General features: G+C 41.0%; 1 protein-coding gene across 2 annotated transcripts in view; it reads left to right on the top strand.

The window, feature by feature from the left end:
* kcnh7 (potassium voltage-gated channel subfamily H member 7) overlaps positions 1 to 12,465 on the top strand; it is a 350,824-nt gene that overhangs the window by 237,212 nt on the left and 101,147 nt on the right. For both annotated transcript variants that reach the window (XM_033024163.1, XM_033024164.1), the window contains exon 4: positions 11,253 to 11,690. In XM_033024163.1, the coding sequence (XP_032880054.1) occupies positions 11,253 to 11,690 (438 nt within the window). The remainder of the gene's footprint in view (positions 1 to 11,252; positions 11,691 to 12,465) is intronic.

The raw sequence follows: 12,465 nt of genomic DNA, 5'->3' as shown, positions 1-12,465 counted from the left end.
ATCTCGGTCCTAAAAGACTTCCCTCTTATCCTTAAACTGTGACCCCTAGTTCTGGGCTTGCCCAACATCGGGAATAATCTTCCTGCATCTAGCCTGTCCAACCCCTAAAGAATTTTGTACGTTTCTATAAGATCCCCCCTCAATCTTCTAAATTCTAGCGAGCACAAGCCGAATCTATCCAGTCTTTCTTCATATGAAAGTCCTGACATCCCAGGAATCAGTCTGGTGAACCTTCTCTGTACTCCCTCTATGGCAAGAATGTATTTCCTCAGATTTGGTGACCAAAACTGTACACAATACTCCAGGTGTGGTCTCACCAATACCGTATACAACTGCAGTAGAACCTCCCTGCTCCTATACTCAAATCCTTTTGCTATGAATGCTAACATACCATTTGCTTTCTTCACTGCCTGCTGCACCTACATGCCTACTTTCAATGACTGGTGTACCATGACACCCAGGTCTCGTTGCATCTCCCCTTTTCCTAATCGGCCACCATTTAGATAATAGTCTACTTTCCTGTTTTTGCCACCAAAGTAGCTAACCTCACATTTATCCACATTATACTGCATCTGCCATGCATTTGCCCACTCACCCAGCCTATCCAAGTCACCTTGCAGCCTCCTAGCATCCTCCTCACAGCTGCCTCCCAGCTTCGTGTCATCCGCAAACTTGGAGATGTGGCATTCAATTCCTTCGTCCAAATCATTAATATATATTGTAAATAGCTGGGGTCCCAGCACTGAGCCTTGCGGTACCCCACTAGTCACTGCCTGCCATTCTGAAAAGGACCCGTTTACTCCTATTCTTTGCTTCCTGTTTGCCAGTCAGTTCTCTATCCACATCAATACTGAACCCCCAATACCGTGTGCTTTAAGTTGTATACTAATCTCTTATGTGGGACCTTGTCAAAAGCCTTCTGAAAGTCCAGATATAACACATCCACTGGTTCTCCCTTATCCACTCTACTAGTTACATCCTCGAAAAATTCTATAAGATTCGTCAGACATGATTTACCTTTCGTAAATCCATGCCGACTTTGTCCAATGATTTGTCCAACGATATATCATTACTCATAACATACTTTTTATTTATATCAATCTTATTCAACATCAGATGGTTAATACAAGTTAAACACAATACAAGGGCATCTTGACATTATTCTATCTCACCTTTTAGGCGGTGCGCGCCACCATCCCCTCTCTGAGCCAATCATAAGCCCTCCCATTTACAGTAACATTTCTATGACACTAGCCGTAGCAGGTTTACTGTAACTCCTCATAGAAGGCAAAACAAGCTTCATTATTTCATGTTTACATTTACCATCCACCCTTCAACACATTCCCAGACAAGAGGTAATACCTTTAATCTTACTTTGCCAATTCCCACAAACCTCTTCTGCATCAGGTCAAGTAGAGCTGCCAATTGTCACATCCAAGCACCCTTTCGTTATCTTATTCAATTCCAATCAAAATTAAGTAAGGAAGGATATTAATTTTTCTTCCACAGATACAATGTGGAAACAGCCCCTTCAGTCCATTGAGTCCACACCCACCTTTGATCACCATTCACACTAGTTCTATGTTATCCCAATTTCTCATCCATTCCCTACACACCAGGAGCAATTTACAGAGCGCAATTGTGCCACTTGGAAATAGAAGGAAGTGCAGATGCTGGAGGTTTGAGCTGTCTTGTGTGACCAGGGAAGTACTGTGGAGAAGAATCTAATTTTCTTGAGCACCCAGGATGGTCTCCAGAATAAATCCCAGCAGGGGTAATACGGTGGCGCAGCGGTAGAGTTGCTGCATTACAGCACCAGAGACCTGGGTTCAATCCTGACTATGGCTGCTGTCTGCACGGAGTTTGTACGTTCTCCATGAGCGTGTGGGTTTTCTCTCACACTCCTATGTGTTTGTAGGTTAATGGACTGGTAAAAATTGTAATTTGTCCCTAGTGTGTAGGATTTTTTTTTTTTTTTATTATTATTTTTTTTTAATTAGAAGTACAGTAAATTACAATAATACACATCACATATATCTTAATACATTTGTTGTGCCACTTCGTTTTTCGAGCTTTAAAAAAGATAGAAATAAAAGAAGTAAGGAAAGTGAGCAAGAATCGTGAAGGTGCAGGAAAGTGTTGGGAAAAGAAAGCCCCTTAGGGAAGAAGTTATTTGAATATTTTGTATTATAACCGTAAATACCCGGGTGTGTTCTAATTTTTTCAGCTAAAGGTTCAATTACCAGAGCGAAGAACAGCGGTGATAATGAACATCCTTGTCTGTTGCCCCTTGTTAATTGGAATTTCGTAGATAGTATATTATTAGTTAATATTCTAGCCGTGGGTTTGTTATATAATAATTTTATCCATGCGATGAAGTTCTCTCCCATTTGAAATGTTTGCAATACTTTAATCATATAATCCCATTCTACTTGATCGAACGCTTTTTCTGCGTCCAATGAAATGATAGATAACTCTTGTTCTTGAGGTTTGTGAGAGTGCATTATGTTAAGCAGACGTCTCAGGTTATTAAATGAATGTCTCTTAGGCATAAATCCCGTTTGATCCTCATTTATTAATTTACTAACATATTGACTTAGTCTTCTAGCTAGTGTTTTCGCTAATATTTTTTGATCCGTATTTAACAAAGCACTAGCTCTATATGAGCCTGGTTCTTCTATATCTTTATCTTTTTTAAGTATTAATGTGATAGTTGATTCTGCTAGTGTTTCAGGTAAAATTTGTTCTTTAAAAGCATATGTATACATTTTCTGTAGACGTGGTGTAACTATGTCGTAAAAACATTTATAAAATTCATTACTGAATCCGTCTGGTCCTGGCGTTTTTCCATTCTTAAGTGTGTTTATTGTGTCTTCTATTTCCTTAGATGTAATTTGTGCTCCCAGTTCCTCTTGTTCCTTCAGTTCTAGTTTTGGAAGGTTACAATTGTCCAAAAACTCTGAAACTTTATTATTGTCTATTAGCGTTTTTGATGTGTATAAATTCTTATAAAATTGAGCAAATCTTTTATTGATATCATTAGGTAGTGTTAATAATTCCCCTCTATCTGATTTAATCTTTGAAATTGCATGATCTTTTTCCCGTTTTTTCAGTTGGCGTGCCAAAGGTTTATGGGGTTTATCCCCAAATTCGAAATGTTCTTGTTTTGTAATTTGGAATAATCTTATAACCTTCTCTGATAATAATTTATTTAGCTTAAATTTCAGTATTAAAATTTTATTATGTTTATCCATAGTTGGATCTTTAGCATTATCTATATCTAGTTGTCTGATTTGTTCTTCTAATTGTCTTTGTTCATTCTTATTCTTTTTGTTTTGAAAAGCTTGATACGAGATAATGACTCCTCTAATAAATGCTTTAAAGGATTCCCATAATAGAGTGGGCGATATATCTGGTGTATCGTTTGCCTAAAAAAATAGGTCCATCTGTTTTTTTAGATATATACTCCCTTGTGGGTCTTTCAAAATTTGCGAGTTAAACCTCCAGAACGATTTGTTCGTAGACATTCCTTCTAATTTTAGAACGAAAGTTAGCGGGGAGTGATCTGAAATCGTATTGGTGTGATATTTAGGGTTAATAGTATAAGGGATTAGTTTTGTATCCACTAGGAAGTAGTCTATACGTGAGTATGTTTTGTGTACCATTGAATAAAACGAGTATTCCCTTCCAGTCGGATTCGCGATCCTCCAGACGTCTGCTATATTTGTTTTTTTTATATATGTATTTAAGAGTTCTCTAGTTTTAGATTTCATATTACCTCTTTGTTTTTGCATCGATTTATCTAAGTGCGGATCTAAAACACAGTTGAAGTCTCCTCCAATTATAACATTTTGGTAGTTAAATTCTGCGATTGTATTCAGAATTTTATTAAAAAATTGAGGATTATCAAAATTGGGCGCATATATATTTACCAAAGTGATTGGCGTAGCATGAATCTCTCCTGTAACTATAAGATATCTTCCTTATCTGATATAATGTTCTTTGATTTGAATGGTATTCCTTTGCGAATAATAATTGCGATACCTCTGGATTTCGAAGTATATGAGGAGTGAAATGTTTGGCCTATCCAATTCGCCCTCAATCTCATCTGATCTTGATGTTTAAGGTGCGTTTCTTGTAGAAAAGTAATGTCCGTGTTATATGATTTCAACTGAGCTAGTATTTTGCCCCTTTTAATTGGTTCATTAATACCCCTTATATTCCAGGTACACAATGTGATTCCTCCCATTTTCTTTTGTTTATCATCTTGCATTTTCTCTGATTTTAATACCCTTATTTATCACGGTGCATCCATACCTAAGGACTCTGGATACTTGGGGGGCGTTTATATTACTAACTTCCTTGGTAGATCCCTTTTGCGATTTTCCTTGAAAAAAAAAACACATAGTAGTGACATATTGTGATAAAAAAAAAATTTGAACAAGTAAAATTACAGTGTCTGAAGTATTCGACACTGTAGTGCGTGTCCCACGCGTCTGTGGGATTCAACATCTATTCGACTTCCGAAGTTGATGTTGTACAATTAGCTCCGCTCCTTTTATTACTCTAAACCTAGGAGGGCGGTACCATTTCAAAATCAATTATATTTCCCCCAGTTACACTATATATATATATATATATATATATATATATTTCATTCAGACTTATCAGATCTGTGTTCAGCTACTATGAAATTTATTTATCTAACACTTTCATCTACTAATTATTTATAATTAGTTATACTTTTGATAATAGTAAGCTGTTAGCTGTAAGGGTTAACCAGAAACAGGCTCCTGGAATTATGCCAGGTGCCTGAGTCTCCTCCCTTCCCCACACGAACTACATAACACTTAAACATTCAGTAATATCTACTTTAATTCTAAATGCTTGCGTACAGGGTGATCGCTTGTCGGCATGGACTCGGTGGGCCAGTTTTCATGCTGTATCTCTAAAGTCAAAACTCTAAAGTCAGTTAGTGGGAACAAATAGCAATGGGAATTATGAGCATGCATCACCCTCAAGAACTACAAGGCACCATTGCAAAACTAATTTATTCGGTTAGATTAGGTTTATTATTGTTGGGTGTACCAAGGTTCAGTGAAAAGCTTTATTTTGTGCGGTGCTGTTCTATACAGAAACAAGGAACTGCAGATGCTGTGTTATTTTTAAAAAAAGGCACAAAGTGCTGGAGTAACTGAGCAGTTCAGTCTGAAGACAAAATCAGCCTGAAGAAGTCCTGACCTTCATCACCTGTCCAGGTTCTCTGGAGATGCTGCCTAACCCAATGAGTTACTCCAGCACTTTGTGTCTTTTACTGTACTGTTCTCAGAGTTGTACAGCATAGAAACAGACCCTTTGGCCCAACTTACGCACGCTGACCAACATGCCCCACCTACACTAGTTCTACCTGCCTGCATTTGGCCCATATCCCTCTAAACCTATCCTGTTCATGTACCTGTCGAAATGTTTCTTAAATGTTGTGATAATACCTGCCGCAACTACTTCCTCTGGCAGTTCGTTCCTTTAGGTGTCCACCAACTTTTGTATCAAAAATGTTGCCTCTCAGTTTCCTATTAATATTTTCCCCTCTCACCTTAAACTTATGTCCTCTGGTTCTCAATTTCCCTACACTGGGTAAAAAAAACTCTGTGCATTTGCCCTATCTATTTCTCTCACGATTTTATACCTTGCTCTCTGTTGAAATGTCTGTGCATTCTCGGTAGCAAAGACAAATAAATGATACCCATATCTTATTCTCACCAAAAATTGCTACAATGACAATAATAACAAATAGTTAACAATTCTGTGATTAATTTACTTGTAAACTGCAGGATAATTAATGTGTAACTTAAATTGATTGTTATTGTATTCGTTTAAATAATGTGGCATACATCCTTAATTTCATAATAAAACATGAGAATGAATCATTTACTTTTGGAAAATCAGGCACAAAATGAATCCAGAAACTGCTGCCAATGAAAAGCATAATTCTAACAGAAATTGTGTAGGTGAGGTATAAATTCTTTTTTAATTTATGAAAAACCAATTGACTTTTCATCAGATACAAGGAACTGCAGATGCTGGTCCACATAAAATGTGCTGGTGGAATTTAGTGGGTCAGGCAGCATCGGTGGATGGAATGGACAGACATCGCAGGGCAACACAGTGGCGCAGCGGTAGAGTTGCGGCTCTACAGGCTTTGTCTCCGGAGATGCTGCCTGATCTGCTGAGTTTCTCTGGCACTTTGTGTCTTTTTTTACTTCCCAGCAATTTTTGCATTCTATCCATGCCAGAGACAATGGCCAGAGATGAAAAGACAGAAGGGGTGGGACAAATGAATGGAAGATTTGTGAATTGTGAAGCCAGACAAAGGAACATAGACACAAGAGGGGAGAAATAGTTGCCCATCTAAAAGCTGCTGAGGGCAGCATGGTGGTGCAATGATGGAGTTGCTGCCTCACAGTGCCAGAGACCGGATTCGATCCTGACTACGGGTGCTATCTGTATGGAGTTTGCACGTTCTCTCTGTGACCGCGTGGGTTTTCTATGGGTGATGCGGTCTCCTCCCACACTCCAGACAAACAGGTTTGTAAGCTAATTGGCTTGGTAAAATTATAAATTGTCCCTAGTGTTTGTAGGATAGTGTTGGTGTGTAGGGATCACTGGTCGGTGCGGACTCAGTGGGCCGAAAGGTATGTTTCCACGCTGTATCTCTAACCTAAACTAAACTGGACTAAATGTTAAAATGTCTTAAACGCCATTATCATATCTGCCTCCACCAACACTCCTGGCAGATCAAAAGGCAACGTAATCCAAGGGCAACAAATTTTAATTTGCAGTCAGGCTCAGCCTAAACACAGCACATCTGACAAGCGGTATCAGACAAAGGCAACCCTGAATAAAGGATGGTGACAGATTTCCAATGTGAAGTATTTTACATTCTGCAAATGCATCTTACTCATTCTACAAGCAGATTGTCCACAATATTATGAGAACTATGATCAATGGCAAGAATGTTCAGCCTTTTGCAACTATCTAAGTTCCCCAGAGATGCTGCGTGATCTGCTAAGTTACTCCAGCATTTTCTACCCTCAGTTCTGCAGGACCCTGCCAAAGGTGATTGAAACGGTTCAATCGAGCTTTATTTGTCATGTATGGAACTGCACGGTGAAATTATGTTTGCATATATTACACATGCAGGCCATTATTGCCGCCATTGTTGCCGCCATTATTCAAAGTCCAAGGTCTGGTCGGCCCGCAAGCTTGATGTACTGGAGCAGTTCCACAGAACCGATGCCCCTCTCCTCTCCTCGCCCAGCATTCTTTGTGTCCCAGGAACGCACCTGCAGCCGACCTTGAAGGCGCTGGAGGCAATCCCCTGATTCACCCACCCACTGACCCTTGCTCCTCGCGTCCGACATCTCCCGCTCCCTCCCATTTACGACATCCACCAAGCCTTCGGGCGGGTTCCCAGTCCCGCAACCAACGAGCCTACGGGTGAGATCCCGTTGACCGATGAGAAAAATACTGTAATGGTCATAGGCTGAGTAGAGACCTGATAGAAGTATATACAATAATGAGAGATAGAAAATAAGTATATAAACTATATAGTAAATAAAATTAAATGAATTATGTAGTATATAAGTAAAAAAAGTATATAAAATAATGGACTGTCAGAACCTTTATTCCAGGGTAAAAATGTCAAAGACTAGAGGGCATAGCTTTAAGGTGAGAGGGGCAAAGTTTAAAGGAGGGTTTTTTTACACAATGGTTAGTGAGTGCCTGGAGCGCGCTGTCATCAGTGGTAGTGGAGGCAGATATGTTTGTGGCCTTTAAGAGGCTTTTTTAGATAGGCACATGAATATGTAGCGAATGGATATATATATCCACCCTTATACAGATGTGTGTGTGTGTGTGTGTGTGTGTGTGTGTGTGTGTGTGTGTGTGTGTGTGTGTGTGTGTGTGTGTGTGTGTGTGTGTGTGTGTGTGTGTGTGTGTGTATGTATACATATATGTATATGTATATGTATATGTATATGTATATGTATATGTATATGTATATGTATATGTATATGTATATGTATATATACTGAACTTTTTTGGTTTATTATAATGGTGTTTACAGAGTACTAAGTTTTACATATCTGTTATGCTGCTGTAAGTAACATTTTAATTGTTCCGTTTTGGGACATTTGACAATAAAATGCTCTTGACTCTCTTGACTCTCGACCCTTCTTCAAACTGATCTTTATGTCTATAAGTGCTCACAAATATGATTAGCTCTCTCTATCTATGGCAGCTCTTGGCTCAGAGAATGAAGTAAAACTGCAAAATGTAATGTAAAATTAAAATAGCTATTTCTGTACAAAAATGTTCTTTTCCTTGGCATATCACTTAGATATTAATGAATATTCTGATCAGCTTTCAAAATGTCAAAGTCAAAGTCAAAGTCAAATTTATTCGTCACATTCCCCAACGAAGGTGCAGTGAAATGAATTTGCCAGCAGCGATACACTTAAAAAAAGAACACACAATACACAATGGAATTTAACACAAACATCCACCACAGCATTCTTCACTGTGATAGAAGGCAACAAAGTTCAGTCAGTCCTCCCTCCTTTGTTCATCCATGGTCCAGCCCATAAACCATCCGTAGTCGCCACTGCGGACGGCCGGATGTACTGGCCATCTCGTCGGGATGATCTAAACTCCTACGTCGGGATGGTCGAACACACTCCGCGGCTTGGAGTGCTCAAATCGGCACTTTCCTACCAGAGACCTCCGGCAAACGATCCCAGACTCTGGATGATAAGTCCATGCCACGCCTGCGGCTAGAAGCTCCGCAGACCACAGCCCCATGATACCAAAGTCACCAGGCCAGCGATCGGAGCATTCCTTTCTGGCGACCCCCGGCAAGGGCCCGCCCGCTCCGCGATGGAAAAATCTATGGTGCGCCCGCTGCTGAAACTCTGGGCCAGACTCCGGGAAAGACCGCTCCAATCCAAGCTGTTAGGCTGCGAGGGAGGCGACATTGAAAGAGTCGCCTCTCCGTCGAGGAGGCGACCGAAAAACGGTTTCCCTCTTTTCCCCCCCACCACCCCCACACAAGACATACCGAGAGACACCCAAACTAACATTTGGACACACCAAAAAACCCCAAAATAAGTCAAAATAATGAACATGCTTCTGGCAGGGCAGCAAACTCGCAACGCCTCCAACCGTAATTCTATATTCTATATTCGTAATTCTATATTCTGTGTGTCATTGTAATTACAATATGCTAGGCTCAGGAACAGTTTCTTCCCCTCTATTCTCATGCTTCTGAATGATCCTTCCATAAACCAGGGTACTGTCCGATTCACCTCTACCCCATTGCGGACATTGGACTTTGTCTATAGAACTGATGCGCTACAATGCTGAGAACTATATTCTACACTCTGTATCTTCCCCTTTGCTCTGCCTATTGTATTTGAGTATGGCTTGATTGTGTCTATACATAGTATAATCTGAACTGTTGAATAGCATGCAAAATGAAGATTTTCACTGTACCTCGATAATAGTACTGACAATAATGAATCTAAATCTAAACGTAGAGCTAACCTTCGTGACAAATTCCTGTTTAAATGTAGTCACAGATGAGAAATAATGTCATCTGTTTACTTTTGCGAATGTCTGATTTTTCTCCCTTAAAATCCACTGTGTAGATTATATATTTTAGCCTATGCAATCGGACAATTTGGGAGAGTCTAGGACCAGAGGGCAGAGTCTCAGAATAAAAGGTTGTACCTTTAGAATGAAGATGAGGAATATCTTTTTTTTCCTCTCAACCCCATACCCCTGCCTAACCTCTGACATCCTTACTAATCACGAACCTGTTAATCTCGGCTTTAAAAATACTCAGTACCATCTGGCTATAGAAATTCGTCATTCTAAAGGTATTTCCTTTTATTCTGAGGCTGTGCCCTCTGGTTTTAGAATCTCCTAAATCGCTCAATTGCACAGACTAACGCGCACAGCCCACAAAGTGGATTTTCAGGGAGAAAAAACAGTCATTAGCAAAAGCAAATAGTGCAAACAGGGGGGCGGCACTGTGGCGCAGTGGTAGAGCTGCTGCCTTACAGTGCCAGAGACCTGGGTTCGATCCTGACCTTGGGTGCAATATTACACGTTCGCACTGTAACCACGTGGATTTTCTCCAGGTGTTCCCACACTCCAAAGACATGCAGGTTTGTAGGTTAATTAGATATAAATTGCCCCCAGTGCTTAGGATCGTGCCAGTGCACGGGGTGATCGCTGGTCAGCGCAGACTCGATGGGCCAAAGGGCCTGCTTCCACACAGTATCTCTGAAGTCTAAAGTCAAAACAATGGTATTTTTGTTCATCTGTGACTACATTTAAACAGGAATCAAACTGTCTTTGCTTATTGTTTTATCTATGAGTTCTGTGTTTGCAGACATGTTACGTTGATACAAGTAAGAGTTTATTATAAGACTCAAAGTGCTGGAGTGACTGTGCTGCTCACACAGATTTTCTGGAGAACATGAACATGTACATGTGACAATTTTACACTAGTGTCAAGAACCAGAGGGAACAGCCTCAGAATAAAACATACCTTTAGAAAGGAGATGAGGAGGAAATTCTTTAGACACTGAGTGGTGAATCTTTGGAATCCATTGTCACAGATGGCTGTTGAGGCCAAGTCATTGGGTATTTTTAAGGCGGAGATTGACAGATTCTTGATTAGTAAGGGTGTCGGGGGTTATGGGGAGAAAGCAGGAGAATGGTGTTACGAGGGAAAGATAGATCAGCCATGATCCAATGGCAGAGTGGACAATAGGCAATAGACAATAGGTGCAGGAGTAAGCCATTCGGCCTTTCGAGCCAGCACCACCATTCACTGTGTTCATGGCTGATCATCCATGCTGATCATCCACAATCAGTACCCCATTCCTGCCTTCTCCCCATATCCCTTCACTCCTCTATCTTTAAGAGATCTATCTAACTCTCTCTTGAAAGCCTCCAGAGAAGGCTTCAGGGGGGACGATGGGCCGAATGGTCTAATTCTGCTATAACGTATGAATTTATGAATTAAACACTGTTGATGGTGTTAAACTGTGTAGGATAGTGTTAGTGTGCGAGGATTGCTGGTCGGCACGGTCTCGGTGGGCCGAAGGGCCTGTGGAAACGTATCTCTAAAAACAAAAATAAACTCAAAAGATAATCTTAACGTTCCCTTATCTTCTTTGCTTCAGGCCAAAGACGGTTCTTCAGGTTGAAGTTGCCTGCAATCCGGCTGCTAACATTCAGCAAACAGTCTCTGCCTCAGGAGGACCCAGACGTGGTGGTGGTGGAATCATCTAAAGTCAGCAATGACTCGTTGGCCATGAAGGACTTGAGGTCACCCACAAGTGAAAGCTGCGGACCCTCGGAGTTTGAGGACACAAAAGCATTGACAGATCCGGGCAGTTCCCCACCCTTTATCAACCTGCTGCCAGGACCCCTAGACCATTCCTCACCAAAGCGGCAATGGGACCGGCAGGATCCGGATATGTTACAGACTACCTCTGGCCTAACCTACAATCAGTCAAGGGAAAGTGTGTGCAGTCTACGGAGAGCATCTTCAGTCCATGATATGGAAGGATATCACGTCAACTCTCGCATCATATTTCGGGATCGACATGCAAGTGAAGGTAAGCCCTTTCACCTCTTTACCGACCATGCTGTCCATGAGCTTCAGTCACTGAACATTTAACGATGTTCTTTGTTTCCACGGGTTGCCAGAGGAGGTGGTTGAGACACTTGACACAGCATTTAAAAAGACATTTGGACAGGTACATGGATAGGAAATGTTAGGAGGGAGGGTGTTCACAGAGGGGGGACAGCTGGAGGAGCAGTGCCTTATATTTTGCTTGGGCAGCTTACAACCTAACGGCATGAATATTGATTTCTCTAACTTCATGTAACCCTTGATTTCCCTCTCTCTCTGTCCCTCCCCCCCCCCCCTAGTTCTCCGACTAGTTTCACTGTCCTCCTGATTCATTTTACTCATTGTATGCATCATTGTCACCTTCCCCTCAGCTAACAATGAACCATTCTACATTTCCTTGATCGTCATCTGCTTTGATCTGCTGTTTTCACACCTTACCCTTCTATATCTCTAATGTCCCTCTCCCCTGACACTGACGAAGGGTCTCGACCCAAAACGTCACCCATACCTTCTGTCCAGAGATGCTGCCTGTCCCGCTGAGTTATCTTCAAGGTTTAGAGGGTCAAACAAGGGCAGGTGGGACTAGCTTAGATGGTCGGCATGGACATGCGAACATTAAGACTAGATGCATGGAGTTTTTTACCCAGAGTAGGGGACTCTAGAACCAGGGGATATAAGTTTGAGATGAGAGGGGAAAGATTTAATAGGAACCTCTTTTCACACAGTGGTGGGTATATGGAACGAACGTATATGAAATG

This window comes from Amblyraja radiata, chromosome 7, assembly GCF_010909765.2.
Source record: "Amblyraja radiata isolate CabotCenter1 chromosome 7, sAmbRad1.1.pri, whole genome shotgun sequence".
NCBI lineage: Eukaryota > Metazoa > Chordata > Chondrichthyes > Rajiformes > Rajidae > Amblyraja > Amblyraja radiata.
The sequence above is the reverse complement of the archived record's forward strand: the minus strand, read 5'-3'. Positions and strand labels throughout refer to the sequence as shown.